The sequence below is a fragment of the Pelophylax lessonae genome, assembly GCF_965119305.1.
Source record: "Pelophylax lessonae genome assembly, chromosome: 1".
Taxonomy (NCBI): domain Eukaryota; kingdom Metazoa; phylum Chordata; class Amphibia; order Anura; family Ranidae; genus Pelophylax; species Pelophylax lessonae.
In genome coordinates, this window is record NC_138768.1 from 504,141,104 (window position 1) to 504,169,065 (window position 27,962).

General features: G+C 42.7%; 1 protein-coding gene across 16 annotated transcripts in view; it reads right to left on the minus strand.

Moving 5' to 3' along the window:
• The window catches only part of LOC309544369 (protein unc-13 homolog A), a 297,990-nt gene that overhangs the window by 208,267 nt on the left and 61,761 nt on the right, over positions 1-27,962 (minus strand). For all 16 annotated transcript variants that reach the window (XM_082243274.1, XM_082243271.1, XM_082243272.1 and 13 more), the window contains exons 5-6: positions 14,062-14,185; positions 8,104-8,177 (exon numbers count right to left, since the gene is read on the minus strand). In XM_082243274.1, coding sequence (XP_082099400.1) covers positions 8,104-8,177; positions 14,062-14,185 — 198 coding nt within the window. The remainder of the gene's footprint in view (positions 1-8,103; positions 8,178-14,061; positions 14,186-27,962) is intronic.

Genomic DNA, 27,962 nt, shown 5'->3' on the forward strand with positions numbered 1-27,962 from the left:
TCATTGGATATTTTTGACCAACTCTCTGCACTCCAAAGGGTTAAACGTTGATTTAGATATCAACTGTTTCATAAGCGACTATTGACATCATGTTCCCCTTTTCTAATATGCAATTTCCTTTTGAAGCTTAGGATTTGGTCTTTTACCTTATATCTTTCCCTGTTTTTGAAGTTCATTATGATTTTAATTTTAATTTCGATTTGTAATCATTTTTTCTTTTATGAATGGTTTTAGGATATTTTATCTATTTAAACATTGTATGTGTTTTATTAGCGATTATATATATCTAATGGTAATCGCAATTTTTATCATGAGTATATTTGCAACATGTCGCTATTGAACTGTGTATTGTATATGTCTACAAACGTATATACAGGCTATAGGATCTGCTAATGACCTGACGAGTGCTTGTTCCGCTCGTCCCTAGGGGCGCTGTGTGGATCGGACAGCCTCGATCAGAGATGGCAGTGACGCTCTGTAAGGGCGGAAGTCAGTGTTGTATGATATGACTTCCTGTGTGGGCGGAAGTGACGACAGGCTGGAAGAGCCAGCGTCATTGGGCTGAATTGTGCCTCCGCCCCTCTGGTACAGTCAAATAGTGGAGACCGTACACGCGTGACCACGCCCTCTGTCGAAGTTACTTGCTAACGAAACGCGTCAGGGCGTGGTCACGCGATCACGAGGCAGACCGGCGTCCGATGCTGCACCCGAGGCTCGCCATCGCTTGGTACCAGCGGCGAACTGCTACTACCGGGACCGGCCTCTGCACGCAGGTTATGCCTCATCTTTTATGACAAGCTTGCTTTGTTCTGTTAATTTGTAAGTGCATCAGCTACTGGGGGTATTCTTTTGGATAATAAAGCGGTGTTTTAGCCATGCAATATTGCCCTATGTGAGTTATTATCTCCACATGTACCACCCCTGTTTGATTGGAACCTTCTGTGGGTATACCACAAGAATTGATCTGATTGAGACGGTTCAAGTGCCGGCGCTCCTGGTTAATTCCTGAGGAGATCGTTTCTAAGCCTGTGATAGGCTGATGTTACAGGCGCTTGTTGACCAGATTTCTGGTGAGTGTTTCTGATTTGGGGGAGCACATTGGTGAGGTGGAGGGTCCGGTGTATTCACCAACATACTCACGACCTTGGATTGTCAGGAGAGAATATTCTGGGCACACTGCATGATCATATGAGCACATGGACTTTATCCCAGTGGACTGCATTTATATAAATATATATTTTTTATGCTCTTAGCGCTGCTAGTGTGTTGTAGTATATCTTGTTTGTGATATTATTATATATGCACCTTTATTGTATGTATGCATATATATTTAGAAATGCTCTGTATACCATATTTTGGGTTTATATTTTTACACATAGTAATCTTACTTAGACAAAGCTAAATATTAATTACTTCATTTTAGAGAAGTTTGTGTTTAAGTTTTTATGTCCATATAGATGTCTGACAGCATATGACATGGTCAAATAATTTATGGATTTTCACTGGCCAGACAGGTCATAGGTTATCAGTAGAATAATAGTGTTATTATTCTATATACTGAATCTAATGAACAATACAATACTGCCCCCTTTGGAGATATAACTAAATGCAGTCTTTGGGTAAAATTAGATATTTCCAAAATAAATATATATATTGTATTAATAATTATCTTTATAAATGGCTTTACCAGATCCAATCCCTGCCAAGATGAGTGATGGAGATATTAGATGGACATTTATGTATGTACTGAGAGTATGGACAAGTTTATATGTTGTTGTATGATTATTTTTCAATATAAAGAAATTATCATTTAGTTTTAATATCCAAAATATTGGATAATTAGTAAAGAGGTGTTGCCAATGACATCACCAGTTAATGGATAAGATATCTTAACCAATGGGGATAAAGTTTCATCCTTCTGGGTTTAACTGGTAATTTTAATGGTCCTTTGTTCAATACCATATAAAAAGGAGAACCCAGATGTGAGAGACACATTACATTACTGACAACACTCATTACACCTACAACACAAACGCTACTCACATCCATCTATTTACTCATCTATACATACTCCATCTTGCTCCATCATTTATCTGAAAATTTGAGGGACGCCAAGCGAAACTCCTCCCTAACTGGCCACCATTTTAAGAAGGCAGCCATCTTAAGGTCTCTGGTAACGACCATTGAAGCTAGCAGTCATCTTAAGTGTGCTAAATATACCTTGTTGTTTATTTAATTTTATTATTTAACAATTGTTTATTTCCTTCCTTATATGTTTTATATTGCATATTTAAGGGTAATAAGATTACAATCCCAGCCGTATAAACCATAGTAGATTTTTCTCTAAAAAGCTGATTTTTGTTTTTATACATTTTTATTAATATCAGATTCAGTGCATTATTGGCGATTTTAGTCTCCCGTTTTGCATAGCTTATTCTCCATCTGCAGTGGAATGACTTTCGGCTGCGCAATTCGCAGACAAATGTGGTCTGTATATAGAACACTTACCTATGGTTTATGCTATACCTGGAGAAAAGGTAATCTTGCTATTATTTTTACTTTCATTATTGAGCTACATATCACATTGCATTTATCGTTTTAAGTTTGTATTTTATGTAAAGTTATCCCTTTATGTTACCTCCATTTTGATCATTTATTGTGAATACATGTCTTGTGAATAAATATTCTTATATATTCCCTGCTGTAGACTGGATTCACTAAGATTGGTATATGCTTTTAAAAAGAAATTAATTGATTAAAAATAATTTGTTACATATTGATTTGTGGAAATAAGTTGAGACTCTCCTACCTTACAGATCTTTGTTTATTGACATAAATAGACACTGTTATATTCAGAGCAGTAAAAATATTCTGACAGAAACTTGTTGAGATTATCTTGTTGCCATCTGAATGACACCTTAATTGATGGTACTTCATATAATGCAGAGCTTTACTTATGCATTGGTTAATATATACGTTTGCTGTATGGTAATTTTTAATCTTTGTCAATAAAGTGTATATTTTACAACATTTTAGTCAATTTGGTACAGCTAAAGTCCCATTTGGTTCCCCTTTTTTGAGTAATTACAGTCCAATAGGGATGAGGTACCATTTAAGACACAGATTGGGATTTAGCAACAAGCACAGGGTTATAAGCCTTGTAAGGTTTATTTTTGACATCTGTGTCCCAGTAGGGAGATTTTTCTTCACTTCCTGTCCCACAGCCAAAACAGGAAGTGAGAGAAAATACCTCTAAAATTAGGGAATCCCAGGTTGTCATCGGGGTCACCAGAACTAGAGTCCCCATTGTAAGATATCTTCACTATCTTGTTCTGGGGACAACCCAAAATGTGGCATTTTCTTGCTTTCACTTTTGGTGATAATGATAAACATGACATACGGTATCTCACAAAAGTGAGTACACCCCTCACATTTTTGTAAATATTTTATTATATCTTTTCATTTGACAACACTGAAGAAATGACACTTTGCTACAATGTAAAGTAGTGAGCGTACAGCTTGTATAACAGTGTAAATTTGCTGCCCCCTCAAAACAAATCAACACACAGCCATTAATGTCTAAACCGCAGGCAACAAAAGTGAGTACACTCCTAAGTGACATGGTCCAAATTAGGCACAAAGTGTCAATATTTTGTGTTGCCACCATCATTTTCCAGCACTGCCCTAACCCTCTTGGTCATGGAGTTCACCAGAGCTTCACAAGTTGCCACTGGAGTCCTCTTCCACTCCTCCATGACGACATCACGGAGCTGGTGGATGTTAGAGACCTTGTGCTCCTCCACCATCGGTTTGAGGATGCTCCACAGATGCTCAATAGGGTTTAGGTCTGGGGACATGCTTGGCCAGTCCATTACCCTCAGCTTCTTTAGCAAGGCAGTGGTCATCTTATAAGTGTGTTTGGGGTCCTTATCATGTTGGAATACTGCCCTGCGGCCCAGTCTCTGAAGGGAAGGGATCATGCTCTTCTTCAGTATGTCCCAGTACATATTGGCATTCATGGTTCCCTCAATGAACTGTAGCTCCCCAGTCTCACCACAATGCTTGACTGTAGGCAAGACACACTTGTCTTTGTACTCGTCACCTGGTTGCTGCATACACGCTTGACACCATCTGAACCACATAAGTTTATCTTGGTCTCATCAGACCACAGAACATGGTTCCAGTAATCTATGTCCTTAGTCTGCTTGTCTTCAGCAAACTGTTTGTGGTCTTTCTTATGCATCATCTTTAGAAGAGGCTTCCTTCTGGGACGACAGCCATACAGACCAAATTGATTCAGTGTGCGGCGCATGGTCTGAGTACTGACAGGCTGACCCCCCCACACCCTTCAACCTCTGCAGCAATGCTGGCAGCACTCATGCGTCTATTTCCCAAAGACAACCTCTGGATATGACGCTGAGCACATGCACTCAACTTCTTTGGTTGGCCATGGTGAGGCCTGTTCCTGAGTGGAACCTGTCCTGTAAAACCGCTGTAAGGTTTTTGCCTCTGTGCTGCAGTTCAGTTTCAGGGTCTTGGCAATCTTATTATAGCCTTGGCCATCTTTATGTAGAGCAACAATTCTTTTTTTTCAGATCTTCAGAGAGTTCTTTGCCATGAGGTGCTATGTTGAACTTCCAGCGACCAGTATGACAAAGTGAGAGCAATAACACCAAATTTAACACACCTGCTCCCCATTCACACCTGAGACCATCTAACAGTAACAAGTCACATTACATTGGGGAGGGAAAATGGCTACTTGGGCCCAATTTGGACATTTTCACTTCTTTGGGTGACCATGACGAGGCCTGTTCTGGGGGGACCTGTCCTGTTAAATCACTGTATGGTCTTGGCCACGTGCTGCAGCTCAGTTTCAGGGTCTAGGCAATTTTCTTATAGCCTAGGCCATATTTATGTGGTGCAACAATTCTTTTTTTCAGATACTCAGAGAGGTCTTTGCCATGAGGTGCCCTGTTGAACTTCCAGTGACCAGTATGAGAGAGTGAGAGCGATAACACCAAATTTAACACACCCACTCCCCATTCACACCTGAGAACTTGTAACACTAATGAGTCACATGACACTGAGGAGGGAAAATGGCTTACTGGGCCCAATTTGGACATTGTCACTTAGGGGTGTACTCACTTTTGTTGCCAGCAATTTAGACATTAATGGCTGTGTGTTGAGTTATTTTGAGGGGACAGCAAATTTACACTCTTATACAAGCTGTGCACCCACTGCTTTACATTCTAGCAAAGTGTCGTTTCTTCAGTGTCGTCACATGAAAAGATTTAATAAAATATTTACAGAAATGTGAGGGGTGTACTCACTTTCGTGAGATACTGTATATAGAGGGTGAATCTCCCTAACAGGAGCACAGACAACAATAAAAACCTGACAGGTGTTCTTAAACCTCTACACTATATCCAAAACGAAAAAAAAAAAAAGTTTTGCCTTTAGTTATGCTTTATTGGCCATCTGCAATTAATACTAATTTCAAAGTAAGTATGTACAAAAGTTACAGTCAATTTAGTATTAAGTGCAAATACCACATCCTTTTTCGTAACCATTCAGAGCACCCACAGAACCCTCTGAACATGAGCTTAGACCTGCCTACATTTGTATCTTGCTTCTTGCTATAGGTCCACTAATATGTTGATAGCCCCGTGTTTCACTCCACTGTGCCTCATCAGCCCACAATTACAGTGTGTGACATACCTGGCTACAGTGAGCAATGACAGAAGACTTTAATCAGTGCAGGACCACCATGATGACTGCTCACCTGATCACTGCTGTTACTTGTAAACATAGAAACCGGCAGAGGAAGATTTCCATTGTTCACCTTTTCTGTGGCTCTGACTGGTAAAATCATAAATCAGAGCACAGCAGAGGATATAATGTAGCATGGGCATTAAGTGATCAGGTGAGTTGTGACTCTCCCTTGGGTCCCTTGCTCTGTCATTACTTAAAATTAGAAAACTTAAAACGCAACCTGTCCGTCCACTGAGCATTAGTGCCTTTTTTCCCAGGGAACACCAATTATTTTTTTTCCACTGATAAGAAGACATTTTTTTCCCTCTGACCATTGACTGGTCACGCTGATCACTAACGCTGGCGATCCCACCGAACACAGATAGCAGGCATTTTTATACTGACAGACACTAACAACAGATGACGGGCATTTATTCAACCTACTGTCCATAAATGGTGGGAATTGTTTTTCCTTTCACTGACCACAGATGTTGGACATTTTTTTCCTCCTACTGACCACAGAGCCAAGACATCTTTTTTTTTCTACTGACCAGCAACATAAAGGTCACTATGACAAAAGGCCACTGCAATCTATGTTGTGTTTTACAGTACATTGTGCTGACTGCTCTACTGTATACTGTGTGTTGTGTTGTTCATTACCAATAGTTACATAGGCTTGACCAAAAGTGTGCATTGCCACAACAGTTACTTGTTGCTAAGTAGTTTCTGACTATTCCTTCTTTAGGGTAGGATCCGCAAAACTTTAGTTCTCTGGCCATAATTTGTTATATTTTTCCAAACATTTTCTTTAGGATTATATGTGCCTGTGAAACTGTCAGGGACTCAGACGCTGCTGTGCAGCCTAAAATCCATCTAGGCGAGTGCGCATGTGCGTGCGTCATGACGCACATTGTACCAACCCAGCCTCATCTTAAGGATCACTCACCCTCTCATCCAGTGCTGGATTATCGTCAGCTTCCTGTTTCCTGTTGCCTGTTTCCTGTTTCCTGTTGTGACCTCGGCTTGCTCCACGGACTTGTCTCCACCTGATAACCTGTGTACCGACCCCGGCTTGCTCCACGGACCTGCTTCTGCCTGATAACCTGTGTACCGACCCCGGCTTGCTCCACGGACCTGCTTCTGCATGATAACCTGTGTACCGACCCCGGCTTGCTGTTACTTGGACTGACCACATGTGTATGACCCCCGGCCTGGCATTTACCACTGCACTGTTTGCTTTCACTGGAGCTTCTTAGAAGGGACCTGGATATCCCTCTCAGCCATCCACCTGCATCACCACAAGCATCCAGTGCTACTTGGGTCGTGTCACCTCCTGTCTCACTTCCAGGGGTGATTCGCACCGAGCTGCAAGGGAAGCCCTCTCAGCACTTCGGCCTCCACCCAGTGATCTGACAGAAACTCTCAATTGTACAACTATAGATGATAGTTAAACGTACAGTATATGTAAATTTCTCTAGGTGCAAGTTTTTAACACACAGCTTCTGTTCGTTTGTTAGTTGTACCACTATTTCTATTACAGCTATTTACTTTTTGAATTCCTGTACTGCTACACTTTAAAGATGAATTTAATGTATTCATATTTTATACAGCTTATACCATACCTGGCTGATACCCCTGGAAATTGAAAATCACTGAAGTAGACACCCCTAATCCAGTGACCTCTATTTGCTTTCTAGACCCACTCAAAGCGGCTGCCCTGTTGTATTTTGAACAAAAGATGTTGGTTGTTCAGTTTCAGTGAAATTCAGAGAATGCTTTGCCTTTGTTCGAGGTGAAGAACAAGAGTTCATGACATCTGACCGTCTGTCTCATCCAATAAGCCCCCATTCACACTGGGGCGACCTGTCAGGCGACCTGGTCGCCTGACAGGTCGCCGTAGGTCGCCTGCCATAGAGAAGCTGTGGACCCATTCTAATAGGAGCGACACAAGTCGCTCCGACTTAGAAAAAGGGTCCGGAGCTTCTTTGGGGCGACCCGGAGCGACCTGCATAGACTTCAATGTTATGAAGTCCGTGCCGGCCGCTCCGAGGTCGCGGTGCGAGCAGCGCGCCGCGACCTATGAGGTCGCCCCGGCAAGTCGGATCGCCCCAGTGTGAATGGGGCCTAAGAGAATGCTTTGCTTTTATTTAGAAAACGCAAAGCTATTTCTGAATGGTGCCCAGGTATGGTACATTATAAGTATAGTTACATTATTCCAAATTAGACAAACGTAACTAAATATGCATTACTCAAATTCTTCTTTAGATGGAAGTTTTAAGTTCACGTAAACCATAACACTGAGCACTTTCAACAATTGCCAATAAAGTTTCAGTGTTTTATTTGACTACTTACATCATCCTGATCCCTCATAGCATTCAGCTGCTCTAACTTCTTTGCCCAGTATCGAGCTTCCTCTTCTGGTATATCTAAAGAGAAAAAAATTAGGTTACCACTTATTTACATATCACCTGTTTGTTCCATCTCAGTGTAGCACCCTACAGGTAGGTGCAAGGTAAATGTATAGTGGGCCTTGTCTCCCTAACAGCAGGGCTGTGATTTATTTAGTTAGGGTGTCAGGGCTTCCAGATTTGCTTGCTGAGGGGAGAAGTATCCCCACTGGCTCCTGTGAGAGGCTTCTCATAGGGCAGTGTGGGAAGTCCAATCAGGGGACACATCCAAGCTTGTAACTACCCCAGAAGGCAGATTATGCTGCAAAGGATTCTGGGAGTGTGTATAAGTTTGGGGGAGGTGCGTGACCCGGTGATTTGGTGGGAGCAGAGTCCCAGGAGAGAGAGAATGGCTGTCTCTCCTCCTGTCTGAGGAAATAGATGTCTCGGGGTGTCGTCTGAGAATCCAGAGAGAGAGCTGAGTTGAGCTGAGGGGATCCGGTGTGCCGAGAACCAGCGGAGAGTGAGAGAGGTCCAGTCCCAGGAAAGCCTACACAGGTCATGAGTACTGAGGATTGCCCCTGGGGGTCTCCCTGAAGTGTTAGAGGAGACCACTCCGGAGGAGGTTCTGGGATCCAGTGCCAGTTAGCTGAAAAGGGGGTACATAGGTTGAGGACCCTGAAGTAGTAAAGGGGGTACATAGTCAGTGGACCCTGAAGAGCTTAAAGTGTAAAGGGGGTGCCTGCAGTTTGGGCCCTGAATTGTACAGAGTACCAGTTGAGAGTTGTAGCTATACAGTTATTAACAGCAAGCTACCTCCAGCCAGTGCCAGGCTGGAGAGAGTGGTCAGAGACTTTGCATTGCAGCAGTGTCAGTAGTTCTATGCTCCACAGTCCTGAGTCTTCTGGATCTAGAGTCGAGGATTCAGCACTTTTGTCAAGTTACAGTGTGTTCTAACCGTCAGTGAGCGCTGGCTAGCGTCGGCTGGCGTCAAGGCAGCGTTAACAGACATTTTCCGGATAAAGTACCAAACTGTATCTAGTTAAGCCTAAAGGAGTATCCCACTCATTCCCTTCTCCCATCCCCTTTAACTACAATAAAACCATAAACAAAGATGCCGGAGTTGTCAATGTCTCAGTTCTCACACCTCAGAGCTCACATGGGCTGGAGAGGTAACCGGTAACAATGGCAGACCCACATCAAGCCACAGGCCTGGAAAACCTGCTACATCAGTTTTGCCAGTCCCATTCCTTTTTAGCCTAATGCTTTCAAAGCAACTGATGCTTTATTACCTTTAAAAGCTTATATAATCAACAAATACCTCAATGAAATACAAACTTCAAGAAAAAATAAATTTTTCTGTAAATAACATTGTAGTTATTATTTAAAAAGGGACTCTTAGGAACAAATATACTATGATAATGGGCCACAGCTTACAGTACAATATTTCTGCATCACCTAGAGAAACCAATCTGATATTGTGTTTCATGCTGTAGATAAGAGAAGATAAAAAGGACAATTTGATTGTTTGCACGAGGCAACACAGCATTTCTTTATTTCAGATATCTTTGCCACAATGTATTGTTGAAGTTTTATTGCAAGCTTTTGTGGGAAATCCTACAAAAGTTCATTTTTTGTTATAATAATAAATGTGGGAATGTGGGGTTTGAGTAGAGAAAAATCTGACTACCCCTACTTACAGCTGCTAACTGCAGAGTATATGAGCAAAGTAAAACAAAGCAGTTGATAGGGAAGTCCTACCTTGCTCCTCCTCTAATAATTTTACCTTTGGTATCAAGGAGAAAAAGCCCAGCCTCGATGTAAGCTCTAAGTACCCATTTTACTGACTTTCGTTGACTATGCTCAACATGCAGAATCCCATGCTTTCTAATTGTCCCTGCTCACACTTACCCAATGACTTATGCCTTATGCTCAAAAAAGTACATGTGTTTTTTTTGGGGCGTATTCAAACACTTTTGTCTTTAAATACTTCACTAATCTTCTCCTCTAAAACAGCTCTCTTCCCCTTTCATAGGCCAGGAAACAAATGCCTGAATCCTTTTTTTAGATTGTTTTAATTTAAAAAGACTATGGGAAAGTATTATTATTATTTTAGAGGATTTGTATAGCCCCAACAGTTTGCACAGTGTCTAAAGGGAGACAGTGCAGTTACAATACAATAAAATACAAGAGGGTTAAGAGGGCCCCACTCATAAGAGCTTACAATATAATAGGGTGGGTGGCCCCACCCATAAGAGCTTACAATATAATAGGGTGGGGTACATGGTACAAAAGGTAATAACTGTGAGGTATGGGAAGAATTAAAAATGTAGTTGTTAGGCGGAGGTAGGATAGATTTCTCTGAAGATATGAGTTTTCAGGAATCGCTTAAAAATTTCCACAGTGGGATAAAGCCAGATAGAATGAGCTAGGGAGTTCCAGAGGATGGGAGAGGCTCTGGAGAAGTTTAGGAGACAATCATAGGAGGAGGAGAAGGAGGAGGAGACAAGAGAGCTAGAGAGCAGGATGTCTTGGGAGGAGCAGAGAGGACATGATGGGTGATATTTTGAGACAAGATTGCTGATGTAGCTTGGAGCAGAGTTGTGAAGGGTGTTATGTGTTGTTTTGTAGTACTTTGAATATAATTCACTTGGCAATCATAAGCCAGTGGAGGAATTGGCAGAGAGGGTTGGCAGACACTGAGCAATTGGTAAATGGATGAGTCTGGCAGCAGCATTCATGATTGGCTGGAGGGGTGATATCCTTCATAGAGGTAGGCCTAAAACAAAGGAGTTGCAATAGTCAACGCAAGAGATAACAAGGGAGTGAATGAGTAGCTTGGCGGTTTCATTAGTTAAAAAGGTGTGAATTTTAGAGAGGTGAAATATACAGCTTTTGACAGTGATTGGATTTGGGGTTGAAAGAACAGGCCAGGGTCTAGGATTACACCTAGTACCCTCATGTGAGAGGAGGGACTGATAGCTGTATTACTGATCTTTATGGAAAAGTAATGGAGGAGGGCACGGGCGGGGGGGGGGGGGCAGCATAGAGATGATATTGGGAGTCAAGAGAGGTAATTAAGTGACCAAGAGAGAAGGTCTACACAAAGAAGAGAAGGGGTCAAAGAAGAGATCTTTTGGGTACCCCTACAAAGAGAGGAAGTGGAGAGGAGGAGGAGACAGAGTTGTAGATAACACTGAAAGAGCGCTGTGATAGGAGGAGAATCAGGAAAGAACAAAGTCTCGGAAACCAAGGGAGTGAAGTTTATTGTGGAGGAGATGAACAGGATCAAAAATCTAGTAGTAAGAGTATAGAGTTGTGGCTGTTGGTTTTAACAGTTAGTAAAATATTAGTGAGTTTAAGCAGGGCAGTTTCTGTGGGGTGCTGCGAGTGAAAGCCAGACTGTAATGGGTCAAGAAGGGTGTTTTCAGTGAGGTAGGAGCTTAGACGGTTGTAAACTAAAAGTACTAAAGGTTTAGCAGTAAATAGGAGAAAGGAGATAGGTCTTAGGTTGTTCAGGTTGTTGGGGCCCAGTGAAGGCTTTTTAAGTTTGGGAGTGATCTGTGCACGCTTTAGAGGTGAGGGGAAGGCGCCAGTAGAGAGGGAGAGATTGGAGATGTGAGTGAGAGAGCATATGATAGAAGACGGTGATCATAGTAGTTGTGAGTGAAAGGGATCCAGGGAACAATTGGTTAGGTGGGCATTTGAGAAAAACATGGTATCCTCTTCAGTAGTAACCAGAGCAAAAGAGGAAAGTAGTGAATAAGCGGCTAGACAGTGTTTATTAAGTGGGAACGATATCTGTACAGTGGATATGTCCTCACGAATTGCATCAATCTTGTTTTTGAAGTGATCGTCAATCTCTCGAGCAGTGAGTGAGTCAGTGGGTGGAGGTGGTGAGGGACAAAGAAGAGAGTTACTGAGGACTGGATTAGAAGGTATTAATAAAGACTGACAAAGTAGGTTTGTTTAGCAACATGATAAATAATAAAGTAGACATGTCAACTTCAACCAATGAAAAATACTTTTATATTTCCTGACTACCTTCTTGGTTTTTTATGTTGTAAACCAGAAATGGGGAAAAGAAAAGGTAATTGACTGCCCTTACCGAAACTTGATGGGCCTGTTTAGTTAATGTAAACCCAACACTGTACTTCTATGAAAAAGTTTCCTGACCTCTTTGTATTGCTTCCTTTGTGTGAAATCCCTGGTGTTCCTGACAGCCCCTCTGACCACACTAAACAGGAGAACACAACGTGGTCAGTTTTATAGCTATGCTGGGAACTCAGTGTACTCTCCTCCGATGATCAGACATTTCATGACACAACCCCCCCGCAAAGCCATTTGCTGGGAAGTTCAGTATGCTGCTATTTCTCCTCCCCCAACTCTTATGCAGCTAAGAACAGAGAGAAAAAAAGGTACTTATAATGTTTTTTCTATATCTATAAACAAAAGGTTTGCCAGGACACTTTCTTGACCAGTGGTCTTTTAAATCTGACAAGTGCAAATAAGAGATAAGCAACAGGTGTTTAAAAAGATCTGTGGGGCAGCTAGTTAGGAGACACCTTGAATCATCCAAAAACAGTCAATGCTATAAACAATTCCTACAGTGCTCACACAACAATCCTTAAGGGTTGTACACAAAGGCTAAATATTGGCGTCTTTCAATAGAACCAGATGATATTCAGCCAGTGTGTAAGGCAGCCAGTCCAACAGAAGCCAGACAAACCTCTGGCTTCTGTCAAAGGGACATGACTGAAAAAGGTCATGACAGAGCGCTGACCAGTGTGTTCTGGTGGGGGAGTCGCCCCCCTGTCAGAACACAATAGCACAGCAGGGGAGAGGTTTTTGTCTGTGCACACTCTACATCAATTGGATGTGCCTTAGAAAAAAGCATTATAGGGAATAAGGGAGGAGAGGTATATCCAGTTCAAATATTGAATGAACTCCTCCACTGAAAACTCTGCTCTAGATCAGTATAGGTATTGATAATATAATTTTTAGCAGATCTGTTAAAGCCCAACCCCATACAGAACATTTTTTTTAATAGAGTGGGAATGAGTTTTTTATTTATTTATTTGTTACTGCTCTCTGTGACTCCACTAGGGAATTTCCCCTTACTGTTTAAATTTGTAACATTCCCGTGACACCAGGACAAAAAAAAACAAACCGAACAGGAGTCAGCAGGATAGAACGTCACACAAAGCATTAAAAAACCTAACCCTTCATGCACTGTTCCCATTCTTCATCCCTTATTCTTGCTTTGACTGCTTTTCAATGGGACATGAATTTAGAGAAAATCTCCTCAATGGGGATGCAGACAGCAAAGAAAAACTCTAAGATTCTAAGAAGAATTGGCCGATGTCAGGCTTTAACTGGTAACTTAAAAAAAAACTACTATTACAGGTATGCTCAACTTTGCCTCACTAAGCAATTATGCTATATTTTGCCGGTTTTGTCTTCCTGAGCAAAGATTCTTTGGTTTTGGTACGGTTGGTACTTCCTAATGAAAATGTATGTCTTAATACCAGTTTCAACATGGAAGGCTCCCATACTAGATATGCATGATCTTAATGTTTGTAAATACTTTGGGCCTCTGCCCATCTAGCCTTTTCTTCTACCGGTAGAAGAATTGTTTGTATCTACTTTAATTAATGGCACTGCAAAAATGCCTTTGTGGTGTTCCATATCTGAGAACAATATTTTATCAGCTGTTGATTTGCGTTGAACTGCTAGAATTGCACATCTGGATAAATCTCCTGGGCACTTGTAGAAATTGTCCAAAACGTGTTTTTCTAAACCACGCACTTATTTGAGGATATGGTCCCCAATATAATTTGGAATTCAAGAATGTTGTATCATCATGAAGGAAACAACCGATAAAATATACTTTAAAAGTAAAAACACACTTGCAGTTTGTTACCTAATGGAAGTTCAAACCGAGTGTCAAGTAAGATGCGGTGGAAGGTGGGGTCTTTGGTTCCACAGATCTCATTATCTGTCATTATAACTTGAGAGTCAAGGGTCAACCATTCACCTGGGCCTTCCTGTCATGGAGAGAAAAATGACCAAAAATCTGGTTTATGACAATGAAAAAGAAAGTTGAGAGAATGAAGGCATACAGTATTTGTCCATTAATACCATTTGCATTTATACTTGTTGGCTCTGTGTTTATCAGTGAAAAATACATAAGTATTTATCTGTATACACATACATATATACATGTACAGAGTCAGAAATATATTGATATACATATGCATAAATACATTTACAGAATCAGTTACCTAAACGACCTAACCTAAGGTCATATTCACACTTGAGCATTTTGTAGCTCAAAGCTCCAAAACACTCAACATATAAAATCCCATGGTTTTCACTTGTGTCTGTTCACACTTGAGTGTGGTGTCCTTGAAGCTTGTAAAGAGTATGAGCTTTTTCTGAGCTACAAGCTTCAAGCATTTTCGAGCCTCAATAATTTTCAACAGGCGTGCCTGGAGAACATGGAAACAAGCGCAAAAAAGTGTGTAGAAAAACCGTCATCACACGTTTTCATTCCCTAGTAACTAGCTTTTCACTGACTAAAAATAATTATTAAAAAATGCTAAAGCCTCCTACACCCACAAAAACAGGCAAAAACATTGGTAAAAAAAAAAAAAAAGCCTGTAAAATGACCAAGGCTGCTAAGCTCAGATATTATTGCAGCCTAGGACGTGAAAAAAAAGGAATACACAAAAAATACTAAGAAATCAATTAAAATGTAATAATGAAAGCAAAAACCTTAAAAATAATGTCTTAATGTAATACCTGCATTATTAATTGCATTGTTTCATCAAACTGCATATCAAAGTGAGAGGGTTAAAAAATACACACAAAACTAAATATAAATCAAAGCAGCAAATAATACTCAGTTTTGTCCTCAGATGCTGTTAATATAGCCCCTTTATGTAAGTTCTTCGATGAAGCTGCCAGAGTGTGGCCCATTAGAGATCTTCTAGTCGGGGCTCCTGTGTGCTGACACATACCACACAGAAAGAGCTCACCCCAGTGATGAATTTCCATTGACACCAATAAAATTGAAATTCAGTCTTTGTGGCATGGAGGGTTAAACTTGCTAAATCCAATTATCCACAAAAGCCCTAAACTTTGTAACTCCTGACATTTCTGGAAATAGCTGAATTACACATTGTGAAAAGAAATCCAACAAAAGCGCATTAGACTAGTGCATGAAATCTACTTGAGTATAAAGAAAGTTCAGCTCACAGGGATAAAAAGAAAATCAACAGACATGCACTAGAATAGTGCATGAAATCCACTTTTAAAAAACACATGGCTTTGTTGCACTTACTTTATGGTGTTGAAAATCAACTGCAACAAGGTTAGAAGTGTCTGTGATGACTAAGGAATCCAAGCTCAAGCTATCTACAGATGGCCACATGGGAAGCAGACATATATCTATCTGTAGAGTGGAGCTACCTGCAATCACCTGGAGGGATCCAGTGAGCATCCCACTTTTACTATGTATGCATACAAAAAAAAACTTCATCTGTTTTGGTTACAGTAGAGAAGGGTTAAACACTTTGTTAGAATATTTTTTACTATTCTCTGTCATTTCTGGCTCCGTTATGCATCAGAAAGTGAGAGAAAATAACTAGAAAGTTAGGACATTTGTCACTAGCACAGTATCCCAATTGGAAAATTTACCCTCACCTCTTGTTCTAGTGACAACTATAATATTTTGGATTTCCCATTACTTTCTGTCTCAATAACAAGTCAGAAGAACAAATAGATGAGGTAAAATGTGGAGGCATAGACAGGGATAAAAAAAAGAAAAAACTTGACATGGGTTCTAACCCTTTCCTACTTATACAAAAATAAAGATTTTAGCCATAAAGACACATTAATTAATGGCGGAGAAAATACTAACACCATGGCATAAGTAGCCAATAATAATATCCAGAAACATTTAGAAAACATAATGGCGAATAACCAGATCGGTGCAAGGTCAATATGGTGCCTATAATTACAAAAAGATCAAAGTCTTTACCAAGTAACTTAGAAAAGGTTATTATGTATGTTTTGTTAAAACTTGCAAAAATCTAAAAATAAAAACCTTAAAAAAAAAACAGGTTAGTTCAACTTCTATAGTTAGGAGTAAACTGGAGAGTTTAATAAAAGACCAAATAGAACAGTTTTTGCTACAAAACAATATATAAAGCAAAACTCAGCATGGATTCATGAAAGACCGAAGTTGGTGAACAAATCTGATTTCTTTTTTTGAGGAATTAGGCATAAATTTAGACAAAGGAGTGGCTGTGGATATAGTATACTTGGACTTTGCAAAAGCATTTCCAAAAGCGGTTCCACACACCTGACTAATGTGTGTATTAAAGTCTAAACGCTTAGAAAACTCAGTTTGTAAATGGATAGAAAAGTGGCTTACCGACTGTATTCATAGAGTAGTGATTAGAATGGTCATACAGTATGTACTTAGAATGGTCTAAGGTTATTAGTGTGACTGTACCACTGAGGACACCCCCTAGCCTGCTCTCAGCTAGATCCAGCAGGCTGTGCATAAATGTACAGCATCAGTGGATAATATGAAGAAGCGTTTCGGTGGGCTGCAAGAGGAGGTCTCCCTCCTACGCCAGGATTTACTAAAAATCTGTAAACGCACCACAGCAGTGGATTGCCGGGTTAGCAACTGGGAAGACCAGCTTCCCTGTCTTGCAAGGGATGCCAGAACAGCTTCCCAACAGTTCGCCATTGCCACCAACCACGTGGACAATATCGGAAATGGTCTCTGCCGTAACACTGTCCGTATAGTGGGGCTGCTGGAGAAGGTGGAGGGCTATGATCCACCACCTTCATGGAGCGACAGCTGCTGGAGCTCTATTGGGAAGGAGGCGTTTACCCCTCTTTTTGCGGTGGAGCGCACATATCGTACACCTCCAAGGCCATTACCTCATGAAAATTACCCTACATCTATGCTGGTTCGTCTACTGAATTATAGGCCTGCAAAATAATTGTTTGCCAGAGAAACATCTAACATCCAATATAACGGCATGAAAGTTTCCTTCTATGCTGATTTTTCAACATAAAAGGCAAATTCAATGATGTCAAAAAACAACTTCAATGCCTGCAGTTGACATATGCAATGCTTTATCCCACCCGGCTGCGGGTTACTGCTCGAGGTCAAACCCACCTCTTTGAGTCAGCACCTGAAGCAGCATCTTGGCTTGATCATAACAAACAAAGTCTTTGCCACCGCCATGCTGCTGGTGAGAAAGGTTGACAAACTTGTTGTTTGTCTGTGAATGGCAAGCCATTGCCAATATGTACCATCCACCCTTTCATATTCCTGAGGGCCATTTATTTGGTATGTCTGTGAGCGAGCAATTTCAGCGTTCTTTCTTTACCACCAGCGTTGATACTAAATGACTGTTAGTTTGTATGTACTTGAATTTTTTTATTTTTTTGTGAGTTCTTGTATATTCCCCTGCCCCTGTTTTGGTGCACTTGGCATCACCACCCTCAAATGTGACTCTGGGGGTGTAGCCCTCGGAAATGTAAATAGGCAGCTTGTTCCTGGATCATACTGGGTGATCAGTTGCTCCCAGTACTGATATTTAAAGCTGAAAATATTACAGAGTGGTTGCGCGTCCTTTCTTTATCTCTGTTATACCCTACCCTCCAGTGATCTTTCTTATCCAGCACACCTCAGCCACTCACCTGGATCACTTTGCCATGTCCCTTTTCCTACACGTTCTCTTAGGGAACTGGGATGTCAGCAACAGACACCTAGTTTTTGAATAATGGAGACAATTCTCTCAGGGAACTGGGTCCACTTTGACTCCTGTGCCTCCATACCCTCTGGATCCTGAAGATGGGACTGATGCACACACTTCTCTAATCCTCCTACTTGAAATGCACTATGATCTTCTCCTGCGTATGTAGATTCCAACCTGCAATTGTAGGACTTCAGGAGACTCATCTTACCCAAGAATCTGCTTCCTGCCTCCAATACTCCTGGCTTAGTAAGGCCTATCACTCCACCCACAAGACATACTCTCTGTCCTGGTGCTCAGATCATTGGCCTTTCAGGAACTGGATTCTAAAGTGGACTTATATGGCCATTTTGTTTTTATTTACTGCAAGTTTTGTACTTTAACTTTGGTTCCAGCCTTGGTTCCCCTACCTCCATTGTTGACTGTCTTTAATGCTTCTTATGATGCCCAACGCCTCCCCCCCCTCCATGTCAAGAGCCAATGTTGTCCTGCTTCTGAAGCCGGGAAAAGACCAGCTAGACCCCGGCTCATACAGGCCAATTTCACTACTGCAGGATGATGATAAAACTTTAGCTAATGTACTGGTTCTTCACTTGAACAAGGCTATTTTAACTATTATTCATTTAGATCAGGCTAGCTTCATGCCACACAAGTCAACAGCACCTAACCTTAGGCACCTTTTTCTAAATATGCAGACACCATCTGACAATATGGGTCACAGAGCTTTGCTGTTGTTTGATGCCAACAAAGCCTTTGACAGTATTGACTGGTGATACCTATGGGTGGTGCTAACAAAATTTGGCTTTGGCAAAAGGTTAATTTCATGGGTTTGCTTTTTATACAAGGTTCCACAAGCAACCATTAGAAATACGGATAGAATTTCAGATGCATTTGCCCTGGGTAGAGATACTAGACAAGGGTGTCATCTCTCCCCGCTACTCTTTGCCCTTGGTATTGAACTCCTTGCTGCCCTGATTCACACTAACTCGCACATTACAGGCTTTTTACATAGTGACTTTCATGAGAAAATCACGCTGTACGCAGATGATATGTTATTATTTCTGGGAGATACCACTACATCATTGGAGGCAGTTTTGTACACTGTCTCTACTTTTGCCCATTTTTCTGGTCTTACCATGAATTGGACGATATCTGCCTTACTGCTGTTGGATGACAATGCAGTTCAGCCAGTGTCAACGGCCTGTCCTATCCCTATTACCTCTACATTTAAGTACCTCAGTGTATATATCTCATCCTCAATAACTGATTACTGCAGCATTAACATTCACCCCCTGTTAGCAAAATTTCGGGACAAAGTAAATATCTGGAGCAAATTAAAGATATCAGTGGCGGGCAGAACAAATTTAATAAAAATTATTCTTATGCCCCAGCTATTATACTTACTACAGAATTCCCCCGTAGTGATCTCTCAAGACATTTTGTAAAGTTAAATCCATCTTCAGATCCCTAATCTGGATTAACTGTCCTCCCAGAGTCAAACTAGAGCAACTGCAACATCCCAAAGATGGGGGCAGTCTAGCACTCCCAAATCCCTGTTTGTACTACATTGCAGCTCAGATACAGCACCTTATTTGTACTCTCCCTGCTTCTCCACCATGCCTTCTACTTCACTGACATCCTCAGCCCGCATTATGCTCATGTTTACACAAGTTGACTCTTATCGCAGAATGTCTGGAATCCCAGGCTTTTGCCAAGCCCCACAAACATTTCCCTACCTTTAACCTTCTACAAAAAATCTGGAACAAATTTAAACAGTTGCAGCGGGTCGAGCGATTTACTAACTACAGCTCCATATGATACCACCATTCATATGTGGAATTGGCAAAATTACATCAGGGAGATAGATAAAAGGCCTTTGGGGGGACCCATTGATCTTATATTTTTCAGGATGGAAATTTGCTGCCTTTCCTAGTATTGCAAGTGAAATTTGGCCAGCCCTCCTACATGCACTTCTACTATTTACAGTTGCAGCATGCTATTAGAACCTAGGGGAACACAGGTGGTTGGGTCTTGTCTCTGACCCCGGTCTTTAACATGATTTTTTCAGCTGATACCCCAAAATGTTTCATTTCTCAATGCTACAGCATGCTACTGACCCCATTCCTTACAGATCATCCTACTATGGTACATCCTACTAAGGCGTTGGGAAGCAGACTTGGGACAACTTTCTGGGGATCAGTGGGATGAGGCTCTCCAATTTCTAGTCACCAGCTCCCTCAATATCTCTCAGAGACTACTGCAATTGTATATCATGAAAGAGCCCACTATATATCTCATCCATCTGTTGTGGCATTACCCAAAGCTTCATTATTATTGGGCTGCCATTTTGAATACCCTTAATAGAGTTTTTCGAACCAATGTACTTAACCCAAAGTGCTGTTTGCTAGGTATCCTGACTGAGATATTACGTGACGTTATAACATGAGTGGCATTTACCCGCATCCTCTTCTAGGCCCGTAAGTTTCTTCAATTCCACTGGAAATCCCATGACCCTCCTTCCCAGAAGCTATGGGTGACTCATATGGGTAACACTCTTATTTGTGAGATATATACATGTAGCGCCCCCCCCCAACCTCCAGAGGCAGGGAGGGCCGACATTCCTCCTCCTCAGGGTGCAGGTTACTAGGCACGGTGGTTGGTGTGCAAGGTAGAAAGATGGGCGCCAGTCACTTTTATGCTTGAACAAAGAGAAGTTTGTTTCTCACAACAGGAAACGATTTGGGAGAGAGGGGTAGGGCACAAGACAGCCTTAGTCAAATACAGCAGCAGATTAGCAGACCGGCAGACTCCTTAAACAAAAATGTAGAAAAAGGTAGACAGCAGTACAGAAAAAGAACCTTTAAGCTGTTACCAGCAATCTGTACTTTGTAGCAAAAGCTGTCTCCTATAGCAACTGAAAAAATAACTCACAAGAAGGTGCAGAAATTCTATGGATGATTCCGTCTTGACGCTTTCCCATGCTCTCCATGGTTCCCCGGTCAATGCAAGAGTACTTCATCTCAGGTATCCATCCTTTCCTCCATTCCTCCAGGTAGTGAGCAGGCTCTCCCTTGCAGAACCTTGGGCAAATGATTAGGCCTCAGGCTTTAGGCCCACCCAGCAGCAGCTGTTCCTCACACACCCACCTGTCTAGGTGGAAAAGACCCAGATTACCTGACTTCCTCCAAATAAGTATCCTCTCCCAGCATCTTCAGTGGCCAGATAAACTCCTACTGATTGGCTGAAAGAAGTAGGCATATGAATAACCTTGATTCACTGCAATTCATCATACTAACGCCAAAGGTAGCAGTGCCACCAAGTGACAAAAGGGAGGAACCACAGCTAAACCAGACTTAGTAAGAAACCCATTGGATCAAAAAGACTACAAATTAGCCAGGTTAACTACAACCCAGCAAAGCTAAATTGACTTGTAGCCCTGTTTAAGACAAGTGTGCTACACACATATATATCAACACTGGGATTGCCTGGGAAAATTTGAAAAGCTATGGGCTTCCTGGCTGGATAAACCCAGCCTGAGTCCCAGGGAACTTGTCCAAATGCGACTACTGCAATTCCCTGCCATTAATGTAGAAGTATAATCATTGCTGCTCACCACCTAATTTCCCTACAGTATTGTATGACTAAGCTCATTTCCCTGATATTCGATGTTTGATCTCTGAGAAGAATGTTTTTGCTAGGTGATGTATACTGGATGGTTGTCAAGATGTTATTACTGTACTGCTGTCTAATTTTATGTATTGGCACTGGATTGTTATCATTTCTTTTGGTTCAATAAAACCTTTCTAATATAAAAAAAAAGGTTAATAGTGGTGTATCCCCTGGTTCAGCGTTGGGACCCTTATTTTTAATATACAGTATCTCACAAAAGTGAGTACACCTCAAATGTTTTTGTAAATATTTTATTAAATCTTTTCATGTGACAACACTGAAGAAATGACACTTTGCTATAATGTAAAGTAGTGAGTGTACCGCCTATATAACAGTCTAAATTTGCTGTCCCCTCAAAATAACTAACACACAGCCATTAATGTCTAAACCGCTGGCAACTAAAGTGTGAACACCCCTAAATTAAAATGTCCAAATTGGGCCCAAAGTGTCAATATTTTGTGTGGCCACCGTTATTTTCCAGCACTACCTTAACCCTCTTAAGCATGGAGTTCACCAGAGATTCACAGGTTGCCACTGGAGTCCTCTTCCACTTCTCCATGATGACATCACGGAGCTGGTGGAGGTTAGAGACTTTGCGCTCCTCCACCTTCCCTTTGAGGATGCTCCACAGATGCTCAATAGGGTTTAGGTCTGGAGACATGCTTGGCCAGTCCATCACCTTTACCCTCAGCTTCTTGCATTGCAGTAGTCACATTTAGACAAGTTCCCTGGGACTCAGGCTAGGTTTATCCAGCCAGGAAGCCCATAGCTTTTCAAATTTTCCCAGGCAATCCCAGCGTTGATATATATGTATGTAGCACCCTTGTCTTAAACAGGGCTACAAGTCAGCAGTTTAGACATTAATGGGGGTGTGTCGAGTTATTTTAAGAGGAGAGCAGATTTACACTGTTAAACAAGCTGTACACTCACTACTTTACATTATAGCAAAGTGTCATTTCTTCAGTGTTGTCACATGAAAAGATATAATAAAATATTTACAAAAATGTGAGAGGTGTACTCACTTTTATGAGATACTGTATTTATAAATAATATAGAGTCTGGGATTAAAAGTACAATTTCAGTGTTTGCACATGACACCAAGCTATGCAGTATGGGATGTCTCCAAATTACAAGTAGACTTTAATGCATTCAGTAGGCAAATATGCAACAAATTAGGTTTTATGTTTCAATGTTTTTTATTAGATTTTTTGTAAGAAAAAGATATAACAGCGCACAAGGAGCCAACATGGCTCAAACATTGTCTTTGAGGGCATTAAATATCACATAATACACGAAATACAATGGTGCCAATTCAGAAAATTACAATATCAAAAATGAGAAACCAATAAATCAGTAACAGGAACGGTAAGCTCAGGTTGGGCATCCAGCTAATGGAGCAAAAAACATAGAGTCGTAGAGACAGTGCCCCCTCCATTGCATGCTGAAGGGCTGGAGGTCTGGGCCCGACCCCCCCCCGGCGCCCCTGCGGGAACATACTGCGCCCTTGGGAGAGGATGGCCCCCAACCCCCATACCAGGCCCTCTACCAGTGGGGGGCGTAGCCTGTCATCCGTGCACTGTCAGATAGTACCAGAGAAAAAATAAGAAAAGAAGGAATAGGGGGAAAAGGGCAAGACAGGGAAGAAAGAGACAACAGCAAAGGAGGGTGGCAGGAGTGGGAAGATAGGAAAGAGGAAAGAAACATCAGCGGTCAGTGGAAAAATAGAGGGTCGACACCCAGATCCCGCTCACTCCCTAAGGGGGAGATTTCCCCAACATCTCGTCCAAGGCTACCCATGCTCCCAACCGCCCCTATGAGGGGCTCGCCAGGTACCCTATCCAGGGGTCCCATGTTTTGTCAAGCATACGCATCCTGTCATTCAACAACGCCACCATCCGTTCGTTTATCATGATCCAGGTCAGTTTGGCTTTTAAAAGCTCGAAAGGCACTACTGGGGTTCGCCATGAACGGGCTATTGCTATTTTGGCGGCCGTGAACACGAAAGCGATAAGGCGCTTGGCGGGTTTAGTAGCCCCCTCCACCGGTTTACCCAAAAGGGCATTTTGGGGATCCTTTATCAAGTTGACTTGGGTCAAGGAGTAAACAAAATTATAGACCCGGATCCAAAACCGTCGGACTTTTGGACAAGTCCACCACGTGTGGAGCACCGTGCCCGCCTGTCCGCATCCCCGAAAACAGTTGGGGGATGCGGTGCTCACCGCCGCCGCCAGCCTGACCGGAACCATGTACCAACGCAAAAATACCTTGAAGTTTGCTTCTATCAGGGAAGTGTTGAGTATGGATCTAGAATTAAACTGCGCTAAAGTGTTCCATTCCGCCCGGTCCAGAGATTCTCCCAGATCCTCCTCCCAGCGTAGCATATACGTTAATTTACTATCGTCTCCATGGAGTATATTATAAATTGTTGATATATAGTTCTTTTGTTTGTCAAGTGTGCGGCAAAGGTACTCCATAGGTGTGGAGGTAGAGATGTCGCTCTTACGCTTGAGGGAGGCCACGAAATGGGAGATCTGGGCGTAGCGAAAGTACTCCCCCTCAGGGAGGGAATACTTCTCCTGCAATTGGGACTTGGTAAGTAGTCCCCGGTGGTCGCATAAATCTGCCAACCTGAGAAGCCCCTTATTCGTCCACCATTCAAATGCCACAGGGGTTAGGCCCGGCGGGAACAAAGGGTTGCCCAGCAGGGGTGCTAGCGGAGCATGGAGGGACTTAAAGGAGTGTCTGCCCGACAGCCTATCCCAAACCCCCAGGGAAAGGGAGAGGGCAGGACAGAGCACTCCCGGCCTGTCCCTGGCCCTTAACCACAACGCGTGGTGGACCGGAACCCCCAGGTGGGTCGCCTCCATGTGCATCCAGATCGGGAGAGGGTCCCGGGAGTGGAAGCGTACCAGATGGGCCAGTTGGGCTGCGTAGTAATATTTTCCCAACTCCGGGACCCCCAATCCCCCCCTGAGTTTAGGGGTAAAAAGAGTCCGTCTGTTGACTCTGGGCCTCTTGTCCCCCCAAATAAACCTAATAACCGTCCCCTGAAAATCTTTAAGATCAGTCATATTAAGCATTATGGGTAGTGTGCGAAACAGGTACAATAATCTAGGCAATATGTTCATTTTTACCGAATTCAACCTACCGAACCACGACGGGGGGCTAACAGACCAAGCAGCAAGATCTTCCCGCAGTTTTTTGTATAGAGGCGGGTAGTTACATATATAAAGTGTAGTTATCGAAGCCGTGAGATGGATCCCAAGATATGGCAGTGACCTTTCCTGCCATGCGAACGGAAAATTGTCTCTGAGGGCAGACAGGGTGTTGATGTCCAGTGTTAGGTTCAGGGCCCGAGACTTAGAGGGGTTAATTTGAAGACCAGAGATGGACGCAAATACTTCCATGTCCTTAAGCAAATTGGGAATAGAAATCAGTGGGGCCGAGAGATACATCAGGATGTCGTCCGCAAACAGGGCGCAATTATGCTCCACCCCCCCACATTGTATGCCCTTGATGTCTGGGTTAGAGCGCAATTTGATGGCTAATGGTTCCAGGGCTAAAATAAATAAGAGCAGGGATAGGGGACACCCCTGTCTGGTACCCCTGCTAATGTTCAGAAAAGGGGATCCGTAACCCTTGATAGACAATTTCGCAACCGGGTCGCTGTAGTGTACGGACGAGGGATAGAAAGCGTTGTCCAAAGCCAAAGCGCTCCAATGTCAGCAGAAGATATTCCCAGGACAGGGAGTCAAAGGCCTTGTGTAGGTCAAGGGATAACAGCATACCCTTCCTGGGACCCATACTATCCCAATTAGATTGGAGAGCTGAGATCACGTCTATTGCACGGCGGGTCTGGTCGGGCGCCTGCCGGCCCTGCACAAAGCCGGCCTGGTCCGGATGTATGTATTCCGCTAAGAAGGTGTTGAGCCTAGTTGCCAGCACCTTCGCCATGATTTTGAGATCGACATTGATGAGCGATATTGGCCTGTAATTAAGACAGTCCCCATGGTCTTTGCCCGGTTTCGGCAGCACATGGATATACGCGTTGTTTTCATACGTCGGGATAGGGGTTCCTGTTCTAATTGAATTAAAGTAGGAGCAGAGATGGGGGGTCAGAATCTCATGAAATTTTTTATAGTAATGGACAGAGAAACCGTCCGGGCCCGGCGCTTTATTAGGGTTGATGGATTTAATGGCTGCCAGTATTTCAGTGGCAGAGAACTCTCTATCCATGATCTCCGAATGGGGGGAGGAAAGTCTGGGGAGGGAGATGTCCTGAAAAAAGGCTGTTACCGCGGGCTGTCTAAGCGGTTGCGGTTGAGAATAGAGTTTAGTATAAAAATGGTAGAATTCGTTGACTACCAGTTGGGGGTCCTGCGACCGGAGACCAGACCGGAGTCTCAATTTTGGGAGTGCCGGGGAGTAGAGTCTCGGGGCCAGCTTACGAGCCAAAAGCGTATGTGGTTTGTCCCCTAGCGTATAATAGCGATTTCTCGACCAGCGAATGGACTTTTCCGCTCTGGTGGTCAAGCTAAAATTAAGGGCTACCCTCGCAGCGTCAATTTTTTGCCTGATATCCACCCCCGGATTCCCTTTCCGCTCCCTTAGGAGGTCCCGCAGCTCTGCATCCTGACGCGTTATCTCCCCGTCGCGTTCCCTCTTTTTCCGGGAGGCTATCTGGATCAGCTTTCCTCTGATCGTCGCTTTATGCGCTGCCCATACTACGGTCGGGGAAGTGTCGGCTGTCGGGTTGTCGAGAAAATATTGGTTCAAGCAGTCGGTTACTTCCTTAAGAATAAGGGGGTCGTTCAGTAGGGAGGCGTTGAGCCTCCAGGAACAAATTAGGTTTTAAAGAGATTTATGGCCAAAGCTTGGCCATACTTCTCATGTGGTTCACAGGAGTGCACTTGTGCTCTCCTGTGACACAGAATCAGCCTCTGAAAGGATCCCAATGATAATGTCAATATCCACCAAGGTGCCTGATGAATAGCTGGCTCAGCCTCTCAGAGTGCCACTGACAGCCTGAGGCAGCTTCTTTTTGCCCCCCACCTCAGGCCAGCACTCCAGTGAGAGCTGGAAGAGCTGAGTAGAGTCTGTTGACTGGCAGTCACTGCTCTCTGCTAAAAGCAGACCAAGAACTGAGCAATCAGCAATCATGCAATTGCTCAGTGCCTGGGCATCGAGCCAATGGGAGACAGCTGCAGCATTAAATGGATGCTGCAGCAGGGAGGTGAGTATGTATGCTCACACATAAGATCACACTTATCCTTTAATGTTGATGAATGTAAAGTTAGGCACTTGGGAGCTAAAAACATGCATACATCATACATTCTAGAATAGGAATAACTAGTGGAGTCAATGGCTGAGAAAAATCTGGGTAAGGAGGCTCTGATGGCACAGATTGGCAGCACTGATGGGCACTATTGGCACTGCACTGATAAGCAGGACACGTGTCACCTATCAGTGCAGCCTACCGGTGCCCATCACTGCTGCCTATCAGTGCCTAACCATGCCGCCTATCAGTGCAGTTTCATAAATGCCCACCAGTGCATGCTCATCAGTGCCCACCAGTGCTGCCTCTTCAGTGCCCATCAGTGCAGCCCATCAGTGCTGCCTCATCAGTGCCCATAAGTACCCAGGAGTGCAGCCTATCAGTGCCCATCAGTGCCGCCTCATCAGCGCACATCAGTGAAGGAGAAAAATGACCTGTTTGCAAAATTTTATAACAAACTAAGAAAAAGTTTTTGTTTTCAAAATTTTTTTTAGCAAAAAATAAAAAACCCAGTGGTTAATAAATACCACCAAAAGAAAGCTCTATTTATGTGAAAAAAAATGATAAAAATGTTGTTTGTGTAAGTGTTGCATGACTGCGAAATTGTCATTCAAAGTGTGACAGCAATGAAAGCTAAAAATTGTCTTCAGAGGCACATAAAGGGATGGGGACTTCTGGCAGATGTTTTACATTTCAACATCTCAAATTATTTCACTATTTCAGATGTTTGTTTTAACATGGATGTGTTGTGCATATGATTGCCTTGTTTACGACAGACAAGTGAGTAGGACAAGAGAAAAGTTTGAAACATTTTGGAGTACCAGACAACAGGCCCAATCCCATTGTGTGGGAGTGAAGTTAATGACCAGCATCGATTTATCACAATGAGAAACATGAGAGAGAAGCTCACTACCCCTGCTTGACCCTGATTAGATCAAAGGGTGAATCTGACACTTTTTTAGCAAGTTTTACCCAAAATTTAGAGATGGTTTGAATTAAAGACAGGTGTGGCCCTGGATGGGAATTCGGCCAGGATGACATAGCAGAGTTTCAGACAAAATTGGCAAAGAGTAGAGGACCTTTCTTCCCTATGTG